The 24,289-nt window shown below is 39.8% G+C and overlaps 1 protein-coding gene across 3 annotated transcripts in view; it reads left to right on the top strand.

Annotated features, from left to right (window-relative positions):
• Positions 1–24,289, top strand: part of LOC108149742 (broad-complex core protein isoforms 1/2/3/4/5) — a 51,861-nt gene that overhangs the window by 24,719 nt on the left and 2,853 nt on the right. For 2 of the 3 annotated variants that reach the window (XM_041707722.1, XM_041707723.1), the window contains exons 4-9: positions 20,146–21,132; positions 21,297–21,435; positions 21,536–22,102; positions 22,573–23,211; positions 23,591–23,693; positions 23,763–23,946. In XM_041707722.1, coding sequence (XP_041563656.1) covers positions 20,146–21,132; positions 21,297–21,435; positions 21,536–22,102; positions 22,573–23,211; positions 23,591–23,693; positions 23,763–23,946 — 2,619 coding nt within the window. The remainder of the gene's footprint in view (positions 1–20,145; positions 21,133–21,296; positions 21,436–21,535; positions 22,103–22,572; positions 23,212–23,590; positions 23,694–23,762; positions 23,947–24,289) is intronic. The other variant, XM_041707724.1, reaches the window with a different exon arrangement.

A 24,289-nucleotide genomic window follows, 5' to 3' on the forward strand; every position in this document is an offset into this window, starting at 1 on the left:
GACGTATGCTTTCTTGCTGCTTATGTGTCTGCGTTCCATATGCATAAACGCCTGGCCGTTTTTATTTCCTCACGTTACCTGTATGCGGGCAGGGGTATTACGGTAATACAAAGCGAATAATTTAAATTTTTTAATTATCGGTGTTCCCAATATTTTTGATCAAAAAGATTTGAAGAAATTAATAAAACAGAAAATAATAAACGGTCACTAATTGGAATTGTGGTCACCATAACTAGTCGTCTTAAATGGTTCTGACTGAGGTCGGCTATTTTGCTCTTAATTTAGACAACTTGCCCAATTTAAAATAACATTTTTGCTCTCAAATTTTTTTCATAGTTCCCGGATCATTAAGAAAATGTTGGCCCACTTCGAGATCCTTAATCCTCTTCAGTTCTGAAAAGATTTCTCTGGTTTTCTTTGGGTTTTCCTTCTGACTTCATTAACACGGATTGTAAACCCGGCTTATGGACGCCACACTTTCCATTGTCTTTTGAGCAGTATTATCCAGAAGTCAATTTATTTGCCATAAGGTGAGGCACCCTAATGCGCTGACTTTGCGCTTGTTTGTGTGAGTAGTAGTACTATTCCGCCTGATGTGTGTTGATGTGTGCGCATTTAAGCCGCAAAAACGAAGTCGCCGACGCCGTTCGGTCGCTTCTGCTGCCGGCAAAATCAGCAGAGGCGACAACAACTACATCAGCATGAGACAGGGCAGAAGCAACAACTTTAGCTAAAATAAAACCAACATTGAAAACTACAACAGTTAACAGCACAACATAAGTATATCCACATTAACAGCAGCTATGTTAAAAGATGCAACAGCAGTATTAGCAGCACTTATTTAGATCAGAAACATCAGAAACAACAACATTATTATGACGACAGCAACACCAACAGCAATATTAACAACAACAGTGTTGCAAGCAGTGGGACCAAGATCATCAACATAAGTAACGAAAAGAGCAGAAATATAATAACTTCCAAAAGCAACATTAACTCAATGGATAATAACAGCAGCAATATCCCTAACAGCAGCAGCATGAGTAGTAACAGCAACATCCCTATAAAAGCTGTTATGTTAATACCAACAGCAACAAGTTAAGAAACTATTTCCGTAGGAACAAGAGCAACATAAATAGGATCAATAAAAACAGTCAAATGAAAAACTATAACAGTGACATGAGCATAATTGACAGCAGCAACAATAGTAAATACAGCAGCAACATCTCCCAACAGAAGCTAAATCAGAAGAATCAACAATAACAGCAGCAGCAATATCTGAGACAACATTAACAGCAGCAAAAGCAACAGCAACAGCAACAACAACCGGCATGTGAGCGGTGCGGTCTACCTGTTCGCTGAAGTTGGACACATTTTCATTTCTTACCTAAGGGATACACGTACACACACATATATACAGATTACCCTTACCTGTGCACAAATACACACACTTAGATACATGTGCTAAAACGAGAAGAGGATCGACGGCGGCGGCGGTAGTATTGTTTGCTGTCCTGCTCGCACCTGTGTGCGCCGGTGTCAAGCCAAGCTGAACGGGCCACGCTAAGCTGAGCCGCTCTTGTTGTTGTTGTTGTTGTTGTTGCCGCTCCGCCGGCGGCGTTAACCACACGACGTCGACGACGCTGGCGCAGCACACAGAAACAGAAAAGAAACCAAGAAAACGAACGGCGGGCGACGTTGAAAGTCTTCGGTCGGCTCGGTCTTCTCTGGGATTCAGCAGAGCGGTCTACAGGTAAAGCGGGCCAACAGCAATGACAACAACAACAACAACAACAACAACAACAACAACAAGAATAACAACAACGAAGCAACGTCGGCAGCAGCGGTGCGACGGCAGCAGCGTCAAAACTTGGGTTTTGGAATTTTTTTCTTGCTCTTCTTTGGTTTCAGTTCAGTTCGATTTTTATGCACAGTCGCAACGTTCGTTACCTTACCTGTGCGCTTCGCTTTTGTTTTCTCCTCCGCCGACGTCGTCGTTGTCTTCGTTTTCGTCTCGTCTTCGCCGCCTAAAACATGTGGGTTCCGTTTTCGATTTTCTTCACCTTTCCCATATAAATAAAAAGAGGAGCTACCCGAAATTTTCGAAACGTCGCGAAAGTACGTGTAAAAAGTGCAACAATAGCGAAAATACCGAAACAAGAAGTTAAAATACTGTCTAAGGGAAAAATACCATCAAAAGAAAGTCAAGAAAGAGGCACAAAATAATATTGTAAGAATAAAAGTTTAAGCTTACCCGAAAATACTACAAGAAATGTTTAAAAATCTTTCAAAATTAAATTAAAAAACTAAAAGAATAGTCTTAAATACTATAACAAAAAATACTATAATCAAACGGTGACAGAGAAAAGCAAAAGTTACAGCACCGAAAAAGAGAGCAAAGAAAGTAAGTTGATCGGTTTATATTGGGCAATCTTATAGTGGATTTCCAGACATATTGAGCGGATTTATTTTGATGGTGGTGGGGATAAATAGATTCTGGACGGATATATGAGGTGAGATAAGGTTAAGTCTAGCCTGTAGACTGACCCCACCCCTCTCTTTGAACACTTGCTCGATGGATGGTCACCGGATGTCTGTTTGTTCGGACTTAATGGGCTTATGTGTCGGCCATTTTGTATGCCCTGTCATTAGTTGAACGTTTCTCTTACTCGCCGTCTGGATTTGTCTTTCTGTCAGTGTATGTGTGTGCGCCGTTGTCTGTGTGTGTGCTTAAGTGCCAGTGTGTGTGTGTGTTTGTGCCTGGGCTGCCTCAATTATTGATTGATTAATTATTGCTGACGCGTATGCGACTTCGCCGCGACGACGACCCTTTGCAAACCGGTTCGTTGACGCCTCTGTTTTGTGCCTGCGTGTGGCACTCTCTCTTTTTGTGCCCCACGGCCCCACACCACCCAACTTGGGTCCCCTCAGGCCACCAATTCCCCACCATAATCCAATTGCCGATCATCGATTTATGGGCAAGAGTCATGGAGCCAAGTCCTCAAGTCCTCAAGTCCTCCCTCAGTTGTTTCCTTAATGACAATGGAAAATACAAGCTGCGCATGCGCTTATGACCCCTGATGTTCAGTACATTGTTTAAGGAGTTCTTGTTGAAAGATCCCTTAAATCCTGACCTTTAATAGGAAAAGTTTATTTTTTACACAAATATGTTTCCTTATTCCCAATTGCCTTTAAAATCTATATATCTTATATCTCGGACATCAACTGTGACAATTACAAAATAAAAAATACTATTTATTTTACATATCTGAAGGAACGTATTATTGTATAGGCGATTAATAAATAAACAATATTTTGCTTAGAAGTCTTTCCAGGAGAACAAAGTCAATATTTCCATTTTGAATCATTAACATGCGGTAAAAATAGTTGTACTAAGTGTTTATAATTTTATTTTTTGTAATCTCAAACTTGGATTGTCCGTGGATTGGCCGTCCAAGAGAGCAGTTACTGTATTTAGCAACCGCGTAACATGTGCCACATACTCAATGTATTGGCACCTCTGCAACTCCGCTGCAACTCCGTTTCAACCCCAACATTACTTCTTGGTACATTTGCAATTAACACTTTAGTGTACGTGCTTGGTTTGATTTCGGTTTCGCTTTGGTGCAACTGCTGCTGATGCCTAATCAGCATCCATCCACGGGTGCAGCAAGAGCTATAGATACACAAGATGTATATAGAAGATACAGCATCCAGCTAAACTCGGAGCTCAAGTCGGTAGCCACAAAGCTAATCAGCGTGCAGCAGCGACTTTCTCGTTATTTTCTTCCCTCCTTCTTAGTTCGGTTTGTAATTATTATTTTATAATAAACTTATTAGCGCAAAGTCGCCAGCATCATCTCCCCTAATGCGTTTTTGTCTTGTTCGTGCTTCGGTTTTGGCTTAGTGCTTTAAACCAAATTCAATTAAGAAATCGAGTGCAGATATACATACATATATCCCCCCGACATTGTGCTATATGTTTAGCCCCACACGCACTTGCTATGTGTTCACATTCTATTTCTCAATGGGGTCTGCAACTGCAGTTGCCGCAGCTACTTCTTCCACAGATGCTGCTCTCCTAACGTCAATATGTTGGCCACTTTGTAGTCTAGTTGAAGTGATTGATTCAGCCATTTCAAATATTTAGAAAGCTAATTACACAGAGCAAAATAAGACTTGTCCAAGAGAAATTGGGTTTCCTAAGTGTTGATTTATCAAGTTTATGTACATACAAATCTCTATTCATAAAACAATAGTAAGATTTCCTTTAGCTCTCAAATTCTTTTCGCCCTACCAAATTTCGAAATCGTTCCCCTTGGCCAACAACCATTAAGCAATTCAGTTCAAAGAACTTTATAAACCAAGAAAACATAATGATGACACCTCAAGCGAACTGCCTGCCCCTATATTATATTTCAATATTCATATTTTTTTCGTTTTGCCTTAAAACAAAAATGAGCTCATCTCGAAGCTATAAGCCAATGAAAGTATAAAATAAAACTCAAATAAAATCCGAAACGAAGCACAGACTCAGTCCCAATTCATTCATATTAAAAGCTTATGTAATCGTTTTACAATTTGTGATTTTCGTTGATTTCGTTCGCCTTGGTTGGGGAGATTGTATAAGTTTTTAAGCAAGCCTTACGAAACGCTCGCCTGGACGACATTGTAATTAACACTAATTAATCACAAAGAGTTTGCAAAAAAACAGAAAAAAAAATAAAACGACAAGCAGCAAATCAATCTCGCTAGAAACTTGCCAAATACTAAGTCGAGTTTCTTCGAAATTTTGTCAAAGGCCTTGAACTTAAGTTTGGCCGGATGGAAAACCTCCTTCACCCTTCACGGGTGTTAAAGATCGTCAAGAAGTTGATTGTTCATAGTGTAGGCCTAAGCAGTGACTACAATTATAATAATGAACCGGAAAAAAAATTATGTTCACAGTGCGTCACAAAAGTAAAAGAACTATATTAAAATGTAAAAACTTAATGAAAGGTAGATTTAATATTAAAATATCGGTGAGAGACATAAGGTGTTTCTTTTTTGAAAAGATTTTTATCTTTGTCTTCTTTTTTAGTGAACTTAATTCAAATCCACACTTTATAATTGATCAAAAGATTGTCTGATTACAAAATTAGTTCCCTAATACTCATTAGTTTTCGCAATTTATTCACTTCAAGAATCACATATTTTCAGGGGGACATGATGGCCATGAAACGCACTGTTGGCATAGCAATTTAATCATTTATTTCAATGATGATTATAATTTTTCTTCGGCCAGGCTCATTATAGCCAATGGTTTCTCGCTTGGTGGCAACAAACTCATTAGACCTTGAAAATCCAGTGCGTAGACTCGGCTGGAAATTATAGCGAACGCGACATTGTTGCGCAAGTGCGTAGAATTAATTACCAAAAAAATTTCAAACCAAACCGAACCGAAAACCTCAAAAAGCGGGAAGTGAATTAGAAAGAGAACGTTTTGTGCTACGCTCCCATGACAATTAAGAATTGTTTTTTGTGGTTTCTTAGAGAGGGGAGTTTTTGAAAATAAAGAAATTATCCACCCATGTGTGGTTACCTATAAATTATAGGAAACCGGTTTTAGTTTAGTACATTTTATTTCATAGGGTCTCTTTATAAAAGCGACGATTCTAGAAAATATTAAAATATTGTTATTACATGGAAATGGTATCTAATGTGATAAAGGTGTTCCTCTAATTATTACTAGTACTATTAGCTTTTTCCTTGACTTGTATTATTTTTCCACTTAGGATTGCACTTTGTGATAATCACTCTCTCCTATTGTAAATTTTCAGCTGGTTTCCCAAAAAGGTTTGTTTTATAGTTTTCGGGTTATATATATGGTTACATCACCTACTTATAGTTATAAATGCCATGGGGTGACTCAAAATAAATTGAGCTCATTGACTTTACAATCTTCTTATGTACAGGTGGATGAACGTTGAGTTTTGGATAGTTTTATAGAGGGATTGGAGGGTCAGTCTTTTGTATTCCCCTTGAAGTGACTTTCAGTTTTTTTTTGGTTTTTGGACTGCAACAGGTAGCAAAACAGGTAAAAAGGTACAAGAACATTAGATTTGGCCGAAGAAGAACCTGTTTAATGGAACACGTTTTCTTATTTGGCCCTCTGCTCCTTGTTATTATTATTATTATTTTTATCTCTTTTGGACCAGGTTTAACAAAGGGAGGGAGAAACAGTGTTAAAAAGAGTGAACAAAATAGAGACCTTGACCTTGTCTTTGACTTTGTCAGTCTAGTGGCTCTTCCTTTTTTCACTGGCTCTTCCTTCGTCTTCTCCTTTTCGCTGCCTGCTCCATTTCTTGCATAATTTATGTCCGTAAATCTAGGCTAGACAATGCACACACACACACACACACATGAGGGGTTAGTAAGGGAGGGCAACAGCTAAATAAAAAGAGAGGGGGACAAACCGTTATCAAACTGGCTTTTACTCCACATTACGCGCACATCGTCCCCTTCTTTTCCTTTTTTTTACTCCTTCTTTGGCACATTTTCAAACGTTTGCCTTTTGATTAAATTTTATGTTGTCCTGTCCCCCTCCCCCTTCTTATAAAAAGAAAACGAAGCAGGCGAAGAAACGGACGACGGTATAAAACTTACCTACATTTTGTTACTCGAGTTATTCCTGATTGTTGGGGGTTTTCCCCTTACCCTGCCGTTTTGGAAACGAGTTTTTCCTACACTTGCTTTTCACATCTCCTTTTCTGTGTGTGTTGCCATCAAACAGGTCGCGTTTTCTTTTGCCGTCTTGCTTCTTCTACTTTTACTTATTTTTTGTGCCTCGCTTCCCCCGTCTTCTCCTTCTTTGGCTTTCATATGTGTGTCTGTTTACCTTGGCATACGTCCTTGAAGATTTGTCTTATATTTTGTTGCTGCTTTGGTGTCGTTTCTTGGTCTTTATAGGTTTTTGTGTCGTCACTTTGGCGCTTTTCATCTCGTTTTTGACATTTGCTGTTGTCCGCGTTTCCCTCGTTTCCTCGCCGCCCCTCTTGGCGTCTTCTTGGGGAAATCCTTTATAGCCACACTGCTTTTGCCCTCTTATGTGTTCATTCACTCCGACTTTACGCTTGATTACTCAATTGTGGTCCATAGAATTAAACAACAGATGAAAATACTTTGCCGGTTCGCCGACTACAACTGAAAAACCACTGGAAAATATATATTAAATATTAAATATTAAATATCTATTATAAAACTAAAGATTTCAGATAAATAGCTAAAAAAACCTTTTTTGGATCATAAAAATTTCGTACAATATGTTTTAAATCTGATTCAATTAATGAATTAAATGTAGTATTGTTTTGACTTATTAAGTTATTTTATGAAATTTACTTTTTTTTAGTTGTAATATAGTTAAAAATCTATCAAAACGGTTTATTAATAATTTTAAAATTACTTTTTTCCACATTGAATTTAAATAATGTATATTATCTATTATAGATTTATTTTGAAGAGTCTTTAAAATATAATTATTTGCTTTAAATAGGATACATTTATTAATTAAAGATGCTGACAAATTTAATCGCTTTGTATTATGTACTTTGCAAATAAGCAAATTGGATTACAACTACAAATGTCTCGAGCTTAACAAATGTTTACTGATAAGAGTAAAAATATATATTTTGTATAATTTTGTATGTTTAATCCAATCGCCCAGAAAACCTCGTGTAAGCCAACACTCATCTGTGCTCTCTTTTGCCCCAACTCTACCCGTTCCTCTCTCTTTGTTAGCCCCTTTGAAGAACCAGTATCGTTCTGCTCGTCTTGCTGCTGGCGTCTTGGGATTCGGCTGCTTGTTCGTTCGGCTCGTCTTGGGTTTACTTGGCTGTCTATTATTAACTCGGCTGCTCGGCCTGCTCTTCTTTTATGGCCCGGTCCGACTTGGCCTGGCCATAACCATGACTTGCCCCGTCTTGGGCTTTAGCTTTAGCTTCAGCTTTGGCTCTGGCTCAGGCTCTTTGAGGTCAACAAACAGCTGGGAAAACGGCGCGTCGAGGTTTTTTTTTATTTTTGTGGTTGCTGCTGAAGTCATGCGTGCCGCCCTTCACCTCCCCCTTTTTGCCTGCTTCCTTACCGGCAATTGGAAACCAGTTTCTTGTCTCACCAGTCGTCAGTCAGCCAAAAATTAAGTTTCTCAGCTCATGTCCGACTTGAGCCGGCATTTTCTTGTTTGTAAGTTTGGTTCGCACGTTTTTATTTTATTTTTTTTTGTAGCCATTGTTTCTCACAGAAAATGCTTCCGCTCGGCTTGTTAGAGCTTTATTGAAAATAGAGGGATATATGCACGTTTCATTTTTGGTTATCGGCGGAGAACTTGAAAAATGGTTTTCGAAAACGGATGTCTGCGTGTCTTTCGATCTTTTTAAATAGATCTCTTGTGGGCACTGAAAATGATTTGCTGTGCCAAATGGCCCCTGAGTATGACTTTTGCTCCTGCCCCCCTCGCCTACAACGCTCTGTGCGCCGTGTCGCACACAAAATGAATTTCAATTTATTTTATTTCGATCCGCATGTGCACATTCAGCTCGGTCCGATACAGATACAGATATATTTGTACTGTACATAACCTTATGTTTGGGGTACCCACAAACACACACGAAGTGGTTGTAAAGAGAGTTTGTATTTGTTTCTTAATTTAATGATACTCTTCTTATTCGACACATTTAAATTTTTTTTGTTTATTGTAGTACCTTTTTGTTATGTACATATACCTTTTTTTTAATTCTGTAAATAATATTAATCACTTATTGCTTTACTACAATTTTAACTCAACTAAGGCAAAGTATGGTCGTATTTAAAGCTAGTAAATTGCTCCCTTTCATGCTTTAATATAGCTTAGCAAATTTATTTATGTTCTTTTAAATTTATTGTCTCTTAATACAGTATCTTAAATCCCATGGCGTTTGCAGATTACTGGATTAAATTGCTACAATTCCCCAAGTGTATTCCAATTTCGGCATATCAATATTTTGGCTAATTTTATTGTTTTTTTTTGGTCTTTTTATTTTTTTTTATTTACGAATGGGATTGGAATTCGGAGTTGAGCTGGGAGCTCGGAGGACGGGACAAAAAACTGTTGGGCCCGAGTTTGCTGGTCTGCCTGGCAGTTTGATACGGTGACAGTCAAAGAATACAATTAACATAATTTACTTACAAAGACATGCAAACACACACCAATTCGCACACATAAAAAAAAAACAGAATACCCATCACGACATTGCCATCACTTTGTAAGTTTAGCAAATTTGGCAAATCGTCTTCGCTCGGTGCCATTTCAGCGGTCTTGGGAGGTGGGGTGATAGCCCCTTTGTAGGTGTTGCTTCGCCTATATATAAAATATATATATATATATATGTCTACCTCATTGCGAAATCGATTTCGATTATAGGGTTCGCTCGCCACTTTAGGTTCTTTGTTTTTTTTCCTTGGTTCGGTCGGTTTGGATTCGTTTAGTAGTTGGTTTGTTCTCATGCCCGGTCGGCTACAAACTCTGTCTAGGGTCTCAAATTGCAGCGGTCTTGTGAGAAACTCTGCGAAAACGATAAGCGAATAAGTTTGCAGCAAAACTTATCGGAAGACCGAAAGAAAAGTCCGCTGCGGCGCCCTCATATCTTTGTTTCCTCTCCACATTATATATACACATGGATGGAATGCATAAATATTTCATTGGCTGTCCTGTTATCGGTTTTTGAAATCAGCCAGAAAAAGTTCCAATCACTTTTGTTTTTATTTTACTTTCAAAAAACATCAGAGAAAGAAAGTTTCACTGCAAAAAAGGGCTTTAAATTGATATGTATGTCTGTGTATTTGTTTATGTATTTATGCATGTGTTTTGCTATAAAAAACACAAATTTGCATTGCAAAAAGCTAAAAAAGGGCGGGCGGTATGTTGAGGGGCTAAGAGGGGCAGGGTTTCAAGTGGAAGTTTTTTTCTGGCTCTGATAGCGTCCAGTTATTTATTCTTTTATTTTTCACATTTTATGCATATCTTACTTGACTTACAGTGCGGTTAATAATTGTAATAGTTTATGTTCTTTTTTTATAAATCCTTTTAAATCTAATTTATGAATAGAGTCAACGTATACTGAAACCTATTTTTTGTGTGTTTTAAAATTTTTTGTGTACAATTTTGAATAAATTTGTTGGTCTTAAAACTATCCTAAACTTTCGAAACGTACTGTATAGATACCCCTATGTATATGAGTGTTTTTTTCGAACTGGGTCCCCTTACATAAACATACATACCTACAGAGATAGGAGACAAATCGCATGTATCCCCCGCACAACCAAAAAAAAAAAAAAAAAGGCCGCACACACTCTGAAAAACTGTCGCTATCACTGCCTTGAAATCTGCATAAATGATGATGATTTTTGTTTGCTGCTGCCGCATCTTCTTTTGGCTTTCGTCATCCCAAGTTTTTTTTCCCCAAGTTTGCATACAGACTTACATATAGACATACAGAGACGTCCCTTGCTGCCCAGGGACTTAAGATTGAGCTTGGGCTTTGGGGTTTGAAATTGAAATTTTTGGTAATTTTTTTTTCAATGTGTTTTTTTTTGTTTTCATTTCTGAGTCTGAAAAGGCAAAGTTTTTGATTTGTGCAAAAACAGCCGACCGACGGGATATATATATTTTGTGTCTTATGTGTGTGTATGCATAATCTGTATTAAGTTTGCTTTATGAAATTTCTTTGAGCTGGGCATATGTATGTACATATGTAGTTTGGTTTCTGTTTCTGTTTAGACTGTCCAGGCCAAAGGCATGAAACCATAAAAATGGCAAATTAACCGTGTATTTTCACAGCGAATGTGTGGTGTGCCAGTGTGTGTTAAATATGTGGAAGTGTGTGTGTGTAAGGGCTGGCGAAACCTTTGCCCGAGAGAAGCCACAAACAAAACGCTGGCCCAATGTAGCATACATACAAATATATGTTTTCGCACTAGGGTGGACCACTGAATTAGTCACAAATTAAAATTAAAAGGTTTTGAAAATTGAACATTTAATTTTCAGATGCCAAAATGACTTTCTTGATTTTAAAATGGTAAAGAAAGAAATAGGAATAAAAAAAAATAGTTTAAAAAAAATATTAAATATTCTTTTTCATTACGAGTTTTTAAAAGCCACATAGTTAGTGTGCATAAAACCAAAAACGGGACAGCTCCTAAACTTGAATATTTTTTTTTATGTGGCTCGTAAAAAAAATCATTTTTTTTGAGTGCTTAAAGATTTCTCAAACTTTGTATAAACTCAAAGTACATTTCTGCAGAAAGTAATGTGAGTCAAAGACCATTTCAAATATAAAACATTTTAAAATATTTTTGATAGAGCAAATTTTGTTTCAGCATGAGTTTATAGACTTTGTAAGGCAAATAGGATCATGAATATTATACAGAATTCCGAACCACCCTAGGGTGAATATATATCCAAGCTGGGAATCGGCACGTTTCGAGGTCCGTCCAAGTCCAATCAAGCAGACTCGCTGAGTGAGTGACTGCCAGCGTCGTTGTCGTCGTCATCGTGGTCTCCTCCGTCGTCTGAGGCCGCCCCAATGGCATGTTGTTCAATAACGGACCCCCTCGAATCCCTACCGCCCAACAACCCACTGATGTACCTCCTCCCCGCCTTTTTTTTTGTTCCATCCAGAGTTCAGTTGAGCTGAGCTTCTCGCCGACGACTGCCTTCAATCAGCAACGTTGGCGACGACTCGGGGCAGCCAGCAATTTATCCAGCCATGCATATTAAGCCTCACGATTTGTATTTGTATTTTGGCCTCTGCAGTGTATGTGGGGTAGTATATGGTATGTGTGAGTCAGCCAGAAGGTGGAACCTATCTGACATCGCAATCCGGAATCCCATCCCCATCCCCCATTCCATCCCCAACCCATCCCAGATGGCTGCTTATTGCCCTTTTTCCCCCCGGCAAGTACGAGTTCAATTTCAGTTTTGGGTTCGGTTCGATTCGATTTTATAAGTTTTCAATTTCAGCTTCAAGCTTTATTTCCCCTCCATCCATCCAATAAATATGCCTTTTTCTGACCAAATGACCGACACTTCCTGTTCAGCTCGTTCTGTCCGCCTGTCTGCTCCTCTCTCATTATGCTTAAGCTATTGTTTGCAGTTTGCCGATTAGTATCTGGATAGTTCTACACTTTGCCGGATAGTTTACCAGCAATTGCGGGAAAAGTTTTGTTTTATTGGACATAAGAAAAGGTATCAAAACTTGTTTGTAGTTTGGTACCGAATTTTAAATTTTAAATAGTTTTTGCCAGTTTTCTGTTTTGTGGGTAAAGAGAATAAATTATATTAAAAGTAGGTTTTTTAAAGATTTTTATTAAAATTTTGAATTTCTGAATCAGATTTGTATGATATCTTTTGCAACATTTTTTTTTTATTTTATTGGATCCCTTTACCTATTTTACTGCAAGCTGTTGGGGTAACTTCATCTGTCCTCGATTTTTCGCTTCCTGTCTGCCAGTTTTACAACCAACAAGTTTGCAACTGAGGTGCAGAGATGTTCCCAACATATTCCGTGCATATAAAACCGATAAACGTTTATTTTTGGGGCTGCATTCGAGAGTCACTTCGTTATTCCACCTGATTTTTGAGAATCTCCCACAACAGGAAAACAAAAAAAAGTACAAGTGCATATGGTAGCAGCTGCCGGGGTTCATTTAACAGCTGCTTAACATGCTTACTGCTGTCTCTTTTGCTTACCACACCATCCCTCTTGTTCACTTAACTCTATGGCGGTTTCTTTCGATTCATCCTTTAGTGTAATATTGTATGTGCATGGTAAGCGGCACTTGTGCAACTTTTTGTAATACTCTTATTTTTTTAAGACACCCTCTACTATAACAACTTTTTCTTGATTTGAACTTAAAAGTTTTGTAATTTTATTTTATGTATTATAGTTTTCATCAATAATAATAACAATAAATTTTCGGTAACAAATATATACCACTCTTTGGTATAGCTCTGTTAATTTTAGAAAATAGTTTATGTAATGGAGTATATTTTAAACTTTATTAAAATGGGGTATATATATGTATATCGTATAACTGGCATGGAAATAATAGGATTTAGACAACCAAATTTAAACCCAAAAGATTGCCATGTAAGAACTATAATCGTAAGTCTGCTCAGATTGGTTTCAATAAATTCATTTTAATTTTAGCCATAAGGGCGAGTGTGTTACCCCTTCGGTTTGTGTACTTAAGATTCCCTTTTAGACAGCTCACATGTTATTCAAGCTCGGGGATCCCCTCTTTTCGTCCTTTTTTGGAGGGGCATACATCCTTCTCCCCCACTTGACTGCTTTTTCTGCTTTTTCCGTCTGAGACGACGGCGTCTTATTGTGCCACGTTTTTCTATATTTTCCAGCTCCCCACTTTTTCATTTTTTTTTTTTTTTTTTTTTGCTTTTTTCGCGTAGACAGGGCTATAAAAATGCTGCTGCTGCGTCTGTTTGTCTGACGCGTACTTGCGTCACACCTTGCCTTCCCGCCCCGCCCCTTTGGTCCCATCCTGTTGAGCTCCCCAATCTCCTCCAGCCATTCTCATATATATATTACTGACTCTACTCTCCCACACGTTATTTGTTTTGTGTCTGCCTTTTCGTCTCTGCTCTTCGCTTTGGTATTTTTATTATTATTATTTTTCGCGTAATTCTCTGTTTTGCTCTGCAGTTTCTTTGGAAAAATTCAACTTTTACTTTTTTTTTTTGTTTTTCGTTTTCTTTTATTTGCCTTCTTCCTCTTTTTCTTCTATGCCCTCAACTGGTTGTGTTTGTGTTAAGTATTTTATGATTATTTTTGTTACTTTGCTCCTTCTGTTTTGCTCGTCAAATTTAGCCTTTACTTTGCTTTCAGCGCCTTTCCGTTCTGAGTCTATCAATTTATGTTATTTTTTGTTTATTTTGCTTTTCCTTTTCTTCTCTGTTTTATTCCTCCATTTCAATATCAAAAGTTAAGCACACACATTGGGCGTGAGTGAGATGGAGTGATGTGGGGCTAGACGTTCATTCATATATTTTCATGCTTTTATTACGCGCGCGGATGTGTGGTTGTGTGTGTCGAGAGGGGTTAAAACCTAAAATTGCATTTTCTCCCTTCTTTATTCAGTTTGTTCTCACTTGCTTGCATTTGTTTTATTTGATTTTTATTGCGCTTTTCAAGGTTTGCCTGCTTTTCTTTTTATGACTGAAGGTCGTTCGGTGACTTGATTTTTCCTCGATTAGCTTTGCGTTACTTTACTTTCTTTTAAATGGTTCTTTCACTTGTTGGTTTAATTTTTAAATTTGCGGAATTTTTTTTTGTAAAACGAAACTTTTTCGTTATTAAACCTTGTAATTATTTAATGGACTTTAACCTTGTTGGCCCTTTTAGTTTTTATAAACATTAATAAATATCGACAAATCAAGTTATGAAAATATACAATTTGCCAAATGTGTGACTTATGAAATTTGGAATGCTTTTCATTCAACCTCATTGCCAAACGGTCTTATTTTCTTTTACCTTTGTTAATTGGCTATGAAAATACCTTCCGCACGCGCACACACACCAATGGCGAAAACCAAAAGTCGCGTCGCATGCAAAACTCATTAATATGCGTCAGTTATTGTTGTTTCTTGCCGATTTTATAACTTTGGCGTACACCTTACCCAAGTCGGGCAACAACAATATAATGGAGCCATAATAAGAGCCAGCGAAACGTCGAAAAAAGTTCAATAAACTTTTGCAGCTAGCGAATATTTGATTTTGTTTCTCTTTCTTTTCAGTATATACACACATATATGTACATATATTTTTTTTGGTCTTCCGTCCCCCTTGAACCCCTTTGGGTTTGTATCTCAATCAGCAATTTTGTAATTTACTTGCTTACCAATTTGCTTATATATTTTTTTAACCTCTTGGTTTTTCTCTGAATGAAATTATTCACAATCGCCAAAAATCTGAACTCAATTCTAGTTTAATTTTTATTTTTTTATATCTAGCTAGTATTTTTCGACCAAAAATTGGTTGACTACATATTAAATATGTTTTTGTAATACCTTAAATATTTTCAACTGATTCTGTTTAAGTTTAAGGTAGTCTAATTGCAGTAAAACTTGTTCACAACTGTAATTTTGTGCAACAAGGTGTTCTCAATCGCCAACAGTTTGCTTTATTGTGTTGTAAATATATATAGATATTTGTATCTATCGCTAACTGGGCAATTAGTTGGTGTTGTTAACGTTGTTATTAACATTTTTGTTTTCTTATTGATGATCGAGCAAAACTCAACCATCGGAGCAACTGGTTTGGTTCCGCTTTCGAAAAGTTTCCCCTTCCTTGTCTTCGTCAACGGCTGAAATTTTCCCTTGACTCCCCTGCCTCCGGGTGGTATTCTTTTAAAATTTTTAATTTCACATTTTTTGCTAAATCATCCATACGTTTTGGCTATTAACAATATTTTAAATTTTTACCAACATAGTTGTGTATTTTTACTAATTTTCTCTTTTCTTCTGTCTCGTTACAGGTAAATATCGAACGGTGCACAAATTGGCAACTTAAGGCCACGACTCTCAATCAAAAATTACTTGTTAGTGAGTGCTCACTGTTCATTTGGTTTTTATGCTTGCTGCTGGGCTTCAAATTAAAATGCCAAAATCGTAACCAGTGGGGTCCTAAGATTCAAATTGATTAGTGGTTCACTGAAAAGATTTTCTGACTGCCAAGAAAAGGAATTTCTTAATCGTGGGTTGAGCAATTCGGACAAACGTTTATTTATTTATTATATATGGAAAATATTGGCAAGTCGTAGCTATTTCCTACACAAAACTTCTGAACTTCTTTTGGAATATTTTTATGACATAAAGAGCAAATTTGTTAGACAAGTAATAGCAATCAGTTTCAGTAATACCATACAGCATTTTTGAGCCAACTACATGGTAATGTGTATCATTATTGACAAGTAATAAGACTGTTACTATTTTAAGTATGACTCAACTTGAATCGATTTTTGAACTCATATTAAATTGCTGAGTTGCTAAATTGCTAACTTTGCTTAAGGAACTTATCCACATTGTTGTGGGCAGCATGGAGTTTTCATTGGAAACGTGTGAAATTGCAAATCCATGGAAAGTTTCGCTGAGTAGTATCACCTTTCTCAGTATCTTTCCCCGCACCTTTATCTGTTGGATTATGTAGATTTTCATGCGGCACGTCAGTGGCTCATTTGCATGCAATTATTTTGCTGTTCCCCCGATGGAAAAACTTCAACCCTTGGGTGGGCGGATATCGGGATATAGACAAATTGTGACATGTACTTCAGCTTCAGTTACAATATTGATGCCTCTTCGCCTTGTAATTTCTCATTCATCTTCAATGGGCATTTAATCAAGCTGTGAATTCGACTCCCAAACTTCAATGACAAATGCATGCAACCATAAAAAAAAATGTTGAAAAAAATAATCAAGTCGAAGATAAGGATAGGACCAGAATAAAAAAAAAAATGGTAAATGAAATGAAATTACTGAACAGAAAAATGGGATGGAAAGGAGCGGGAATTGAGGGGAAAAAAATGCAAATGGTGAAATTTTAAACCCTTGAATGGGCCCGCCATTGTCTTTGATAGTCGGCGGGAAAGTACGGGAAGCGGTCCACGGGGTGTGGCAAAAAAAAAAAAATAGAAGGAGGAGGATGGGGTAGCATCCTGGGTTGCCCATTTGCCAACTGGGCTGTAAGTAAGCGCATTTTTACCGATTTTTTTTCCAAGCTTCTGCTGTTGTTGTTTTTGCTCTTCCTTCCGCTCATTTGTCTCTGCATGAAAATGTCCGCGATTTTCTCCTTTCTGTGTGTGTATGTGTACTTTTTTTTTTTTGGTTGTGCTTTTAATTGTATTTAGTTACATTAGTAATTATCGATTTTTCCTGGGCTTGTGTTTTTAGCTAGGATTGGGTACTGTACCTGATGCCAAATGGCAGGAAGGGCTTAATTGTTTGATGATGTTAGGGGTGAACGGAAAACATTCAAAGGTTAATTTTTTAAAAGTAAGGAATACAGAATACAATAAATAAAACGAAAATAATGTTTGAAATTACTTACATAATGATGTAGAGTAGGCAAAATAATGATACCAATTTACTTATAGTGTTTAATTTAAAATAAAAGTAATTCCTCAGTATTATTTATTTAAATATAGTTTAGAAAGATCAAAATATAAGTGTATTATTTATTAATGACAAGAATAACAATTGATTAGTTAATTGATTATTAATAACAGGAATAACAATGAATTCACAGAATAATTTGTCTCATTAATACTTAAACAAATCATTTTAAACTATAATAGATAAAGACAAATTAATTTTTATCCTATTCACAATATATGGGATATTGTTAAATTTAATAAGCAATACATAAATTGCTTTACTAACTTTTAAAAATAGTTCCCTTCTGCAATTAATTACCGTTTTTTTGCATTTTGGTTGCCTCTCGAATCATTTATGGCTTCGACAGATTTGGCCTCTTTGATCAAGGTTTTTGCATTTCTCCCCCTTCATTCTATGCGATTCTTGTTCACTAACCATTTCCAGTCATTTTTTTTTTTTTGCTCCACGTGCTTGTTACTCTGGTTGTCAGCCGGTCTCGCTTTTCAATTATGCCTGACTGGTCCTGCACTCCGTTTTAGCCCAGAGAGCTGAAGCGGTCCGAACTGAACTTGCCATTGTGCCATTTAAGCTATATATCACTCATACGCAGCATTGGCGCTTTATTTTCATGCACTAATTGCGTTAGAATTTCAATAGGAATATGAGATATAAACCACCATCCCCATCCTATACTCCACGTTCTGAACTCTCTCTTTGATTTGACTTTGGCACATGAAGAGTTTTTAATTGGAATTTGCAGTGGGAGATTATCAAAACCAGGCAAGGGGCAGTGATTTTTCTTTGCTCTTCTCCTTTGATTTTTTCTTTTTTTTGGGTAGCAGCTCTTGGATACATACGTATATATACCTGCCCAATGCCAATTTTTTTCTTGAACTTCCGCGCCAAGACTTTGCCACGCAGCCTTTTTTTTTCCAGGGTTTGTGTGTATTGCTTTACATAAGACCCGGACAGTCCGGAGAAGTCCAAAGTCCGGGTGTGCCCTCACGGCCATTAGAGCGCTCTGTGCTCTGTCGTTGTCGTAATTAAAAACAAGGAAAATTCTGCACGGAGAAAAAAATGTGCCAAGAAGGCGGATTGTGAGATTGGGTCGCCTTGGGTTCTCGTCGACCACCACCACCTACCTTCCATCCACCCATCCATCCATCCAACCCGCTTTCCTTTTGCCGCAATTTATTTAAATTCTCTGTGCCGAACTCTTTTGCTCTTTCTTAATTTCTTCAGCCCTTTTCTTTTGTACTTGTTGTTTTTAATAAAGTGCGCTGGACACAGCGCTAAAGAAAAACAAAAAATAAAAAAAAAGGGACCAAGAAAAAGCTGAGAAAAAAGTTGCGTAAATTTGTTATGTACTTTTTTCTTTTAAATAAATAAATATGGGTACGAGGAGAGGAGAGTCTTCTTGGCGTTGATGAGCAGAGCGACCACCGCCCACCCACTCATATATATCCAAGCAATCATGCATCCTTTCCTGACGGTGCACCCCATCCTCTTGGTCTGTAGTTCCGTTTCCGGCGCCTGCCATTTGCATCTACAGCAGAAAAAATTTCTTTCATTTATTCGAAGGATTCTTCATCCTCAACCCCCTCCCCAATTTTGCAGATTCTTTTTTTTTTTTTTTTTTTGCTGTCGAAGAAGAAAAGATTTTTTCCTCTTTTTTAAAACACACAAACTGGTGGACGGCGGCGACGACGACGGGTCGACCCAAGGGGTGTGGTGGGCAGCATTTCTTTGCGGCTTGAGCGAACCGAAAGAACGGGTACACAAATTTCAACCTACTCAATTTTTGCCTTAATTTCTTTTCTGTTTCGCCAGGAGACCTCAGGCCACCGAAGCCATGCCCATGTTCATGTCCATACCATCCCAAATCCTACCCAGCTCCCCAGTTCCACTCCCATCTCCACCTTCTTTGCAAAGGCGGTAATAAGAATTTTTTCTTCGCTGCCGGAGTGTGCGTGAGCCGTAGTGTTTTTTCCGTATTTTTAATTTAAAATGCGAAGCATGGAAAAAAATATATATATGTATAAAAATGGTGAGGGGTGGGAGCAAGGGAAGGTGGAGGAGGGTGGAGGGCTTTTGCGCACTGCTTAAAAGAAAAACTTCTGAAGTAAATATTTGTCTGTCCAATTGCTGCGGCGACTGCCAACTGCAACGGATTGGGTTCGGAACGGGGGTGGTAGGTAGCTGCTGGGTGGCAGTGGGTGTTCAATGGGGACTTGAATGTGGGCGTTGTCGTTGGCATTGGCGATGGCGACGGCGACGGCGAAAGTGTTGTTGGACGGGTTGGGCATCGGACACTGCTGTGGACACTGGTGACCGACCATGCCAAGACAAGCGACGCCGTAATGACTGTCACAGCGCTCCATGGACAAACACAAGACACCACCCTCTCCATGCCTCCATGTCAACATCCCAAAAAAAAAAAAAAAAAAAAATTTAAAAAAAAAAAAAAAAATGAACAAATTTCCATCACCTAAGCTCTGTTATGTATTCCCCCGGGCGGGCGTCTCTCTGGCGGAGTGGGTGCGGCACTTTGGAACGCTTTCAACTATCCGATATAGCCTATTTTTCAATCAAATCACCGTATTCCATATTCAGTGTGTGTAAATTGCCAAGGGAAACGCACTGTACAGCCTTGGGGGAAATTGGAGATGTGATATATGTAGGTATATAAGGGATATATATATATATATAGGATATGTTATCCTTGAAACGGGGCAACTAGCCATTGTATCCGATATAGAGTGAGTTGTATAAAACCCAAATAAGAATTGGTTATAAAAACAAATGATTTGAACTAGGTTTATACTGTTTTATTTATAATTACAAAATCTGTTATTGCATTATTTGTGAGCCTAGAATAACACACTGGACTAAGACGTTCAGAAAAGCTTCCCTAAAATAATTTTAAACATGTTGACTAATATATTTTACCCCTCTTCGATTATTTCTAGGGCCTCTTACGCACCGCCGAGCAGCTAAAGATCAAGGGCCTCTGCGAAACCGCCGAGAACGCGGATGACCTTAACGACGCGGCCACAGCAACAATCACCGTTTCGGAGAACATTCAGCAGGCGGTCGTTGGTAATATTGTGAATGCCACCATAGTTCCCGGAGCTCCGTCGCCCTCCTTGGAACAACAGCAGCAGCAGCAACACCACCAGCAGCAGCAGCAACAACAGCAGGCACAAGAGCAGCATCAGCAGCAACAGCAACAGCAGCAGGTGCATGCCCAGCAGCAACAGCAGCAGCAGCAGCAACAAATTAACGCTGCCCTGCTGACGCAACACGGAGTGCCCGGCGGAAGTGTATCCCTATCCGGACAGTTGCTAAGCTCCTCGGCCAGCGGCAGCAGCGGAAGCTCGGCCGGCGGACAGCAACCACCACAGACGCCATCCGGTTTGCAGCCGACGCCACGCAGGTCTCGACTCAAGCGCTCCAAATCGCCGGACTTGCCAACGGGCGGAGGAGCAGGAAGCTCTGGAGGCTCGAGCAGTTCATCGTCGCAGCAGCAGCAGCAACCCCAGCCGGCGCATCACCACCACCCGCAGACCATACTCATCCAGGGCCAAAATCCCAATTCTATTGTGAGCCTGCAGCAGACGGCCGACGGCAATTATATACCCGTGTCGGCAACAGGAGACGATTCGGACGTCGAGGATCACGATCACGAGCACGAACACGGCCACGGACACGGTCACGGAGGACATCCGCACGGACACGGACACAGTCACGATCACGAGCACGAGAACAAGCCGAATAAGATCTGCAAGACCGAGCAATCGGTGGCCTCGCCGGCGTCCAATTCATCCAGCGCCTCAAACAATGCAACAGCGGGCGTGAGCGGCGTGACATCCACCGGCCAAGCCATCGTCACACAAATTGTAGTAGCGCGCGACGGAAAAGATACAAAAAATATGACTAGTTTAGGCATGGGCATGGTAAGTTGGTTAGCTAGTTTGGTTTTAGTTAGCACACAGCATTCACTCTCAGTTAGCCAGAGATCGATCGTCGATCAGGTCGATCTCCTCAGGCATAATGAACACTAGTTTGCTAACCTCTCATTCCTATCTCTCTCTCCACCCCGAATCTGGATTGCATGCAGAACGGCGGCCTGTTGGGCGTGCCCATGGGCTTCCTGGACTTCACACCCGAGCCACCAGCACCATCCGCCACCCCAGTCACCGTTACGGAGCACGTCGATCTGTCCTGCAACCCCAGCACGGACACGCGCGATCTATCAAGTGAGTGATCGGTAGTGTAGCCAGCGGTCTAACGCGGTACCATTCCCAAAGTCTTGTGAGAGAGACCAACTTATATGGTTTTCAATTTGCCTTCCAACAGATCCCACCGAACCGCTCGATATAGACAATCATCTGGCCCAGCAGATCCATCGGCTCGATCAGTCCCCCATGCACTCGATATCGCATCACCACACCGGCGATGAAAGCAACTCCAATCTGGTGCAGCACATCAAGAGCGAGGTGATCGAGGCCAAGCACCTGGCAGCTGCCCAGCAGCATGCCCTTAGCCAGGCCCAGCAGCAACATGCCCATCACCAGGCCCACCAGCAGCAGCAGCAGCAGCAGCAGCACCAACAGCATCAGCAACAGCAGCAGCAGCAACAGCAGCAACAGCAGCAGCAGCATCTCCATGCCCAGCAGATGTTGGCCCAAAGTCAGGCCCAGTTGCAGCAACAACAGCAGCAGCAGCAACAGCAACACCACCAGCAACAACAACAGGCCGCAGCAGCGGCAGCAGCTGGTGTGCACGGCCAGCATGGGGGACATGTGACGCACGCCGACATCGGCGGTGCCACAGTCATGGAGATTGATCCGAGCCAGATTAAACACGAGCCGGGCATGATAATAACGCCAGAGATTGTCAACATGATGTCCTCAGGGCATATGGGTGAGTTGTGCGTCAGAAAATTGAAGATTCCTCGTCTCAGCCCGAAAATTACTCTTAAAATGCCGATTGCTTAAATTTCTTCATCCCGGGTTGTAAAAAACTATCTTAAAATATAAATTATATTTCATTTAAACACTCTTAAACGATAAATCTTAATTGTCAATTAAGAAATTATATAAAATATTCGATTTTAAAACCTTTAGAAATGTTATTAAAATTTGAATGGATTAAAGAAAAGAAATGTAAATATGAAATAGAAGAGAAGTTAGTATTCCAAAAATAAATTAAAATTTGTAATTTTGTATCGAGTAATGATAAATGTGTGATAAATTTTATGTGGTTATTACTGAGTCAATATGATTTGTGAACCGCATCATAAGAATCATTTAGAGGCCACATGATTTGAACACTGTTAAACCGTGTACCAAGTAAATTAATACTAATAAACTACATATTTAAATCATTTTCAGACATGTACAATTCGGACACGAGCGAGGATTCGATGATGATCGCCAACGGCTCGCCGCATGATCAGAAGGAGCCGCACTATACGAATTTGGACCAGCAACACGGTCTGGGTGGCAGCGTTTGCGGCCCGGGGCCCGGCGGTGCTGGTGGTGGTGGGGGCATGAGTGGTGGTGCTGGCTCTGGCTCTGGCGAGAAAGGTCAGTTTAATGGTCCCAAAGCTTGGACACAAGATGATATGAATTCAGCTTTAGATGCATTAAAGAACCAAAACATGAGCCTGACGAAAGCGTCCGCCATTTATGGCATCCCATCGACCACCCTGTGGCAACGTGCTCATCGCCTGGGCATCGAAACGCCCAAGAAGGAGGGCGGCACCAAGTCGTGGAACGAGGATGCCCTGCAGAATGCCTTGGAGGCGCTGCGTTCGGGTCAGATATCCGCGAACAAAGCGTCCAAGGCCTTCGGCATCCCCTCCTCGACGCTCTACAAGATTGCCCGGCGCGAGGGCATCCGCCTTGCGGCGCCCTTCAATGCCGCCCCAACCACGTGGACGCCCGAGGATCTGGAGCGTGCCTTGGAGGCGATACGGGCGGGTAATACCTCGGTGCAGAAAGCCAGCGCTGAGTTTGGCATACCCACAGGTGAGTTGTCCGCGAATCCAGTCCGGATATCGGATTATGGTCTCCACTTCTCCACTTCGTCGTCGCTTTGCCCTTTAAATTTACGCTTCGTAGTTTATGCGTATGCAGCCTACAATATATGAATAGGAATTCATTCTTAAATGTCCCAAGGGACCAAGAATTGGATGCAATGTTAGTTTTAAGTATCCGCTTAACGGATTGCAACTTGATGGCAATTTGGAAAAGTGATTTTCGAATTTTTCTCTCACTTTTGTAACCAAAAAAATGCCAGAAACTGAAAAAAACTGTGAAGCACTTTGCCTAGAACCCATTTTTCTCGCTTTTTGTCTGATTTTGCTGTGACTAATCCCCTTCTACCACTCCATCAACCGGCTCAAAGGAACACTTTACGGACGCTGCAAACGGGAGGGCATTGAACTGTCGCGTTCGAATCCAACGCCCTGGTCCGAGGATGCCATGAACGAGGCCCTGAACTCAGTGCGGTGAGTGCGTGCGAACTACTGGCGTCAATTAAGTCGCTAATCACCATTTCCGACACATATCCCCCACAGCGTTGGCCAAATGTCCATCAACCAGGCGGCCATTCACTACAACCTGCCCTACAGCTCGCTCTACGGCCGCTTCAAGCGCGGCAAATACGACGTGGTGGCCAACACGAGTGGCGTGGCGCTCCTCAACACCTCGGGCAACACCACCGGCAGCATTGAGATTATCGAGCACAGTCAGGAGAATTCGGTACGTAGTCACTCGGCAGCTGAAGAGCTAAAAGCATATGCAAAACGCAGTTCTGAAACCAATGTCTTTAAAAAAATGTAGACAAAAAATACTCTTATTTTTTATAATTCATTAATTTTTAACGCTTTAAAAGTTTCACATTTTTTAAACAAAACCATTTCGTTTCATCATTAATTTCGTTTACAACATAAACTAAATTGTTAAAGACAGCAATGTACCATTTATTTTGTCAAATAATATCTCGATTTTGTATAAAATTTTGTTTTAATGAATAAAGATGTAGTTATTGTCCCTTTTTCATTTTCAACTCCTCACAAAAACGCACTACACACAAATGCCAGCT

Source organism: Drosophila elegans, unplaced genomic scaffold (assembly GCF_018152505.1).
Source record: "Drosophila elegans isolate 14027-0461.03 unplaced genomic scaffold, ASM1815250v1 contig_183, whole genome shotgun sequence".
Lineage (NCBI taxonomy): Eukaryota > Metazoa > Arthropoda > Insecta > Diptera > Drosophilidae > Drosophila > Drosophila elegans.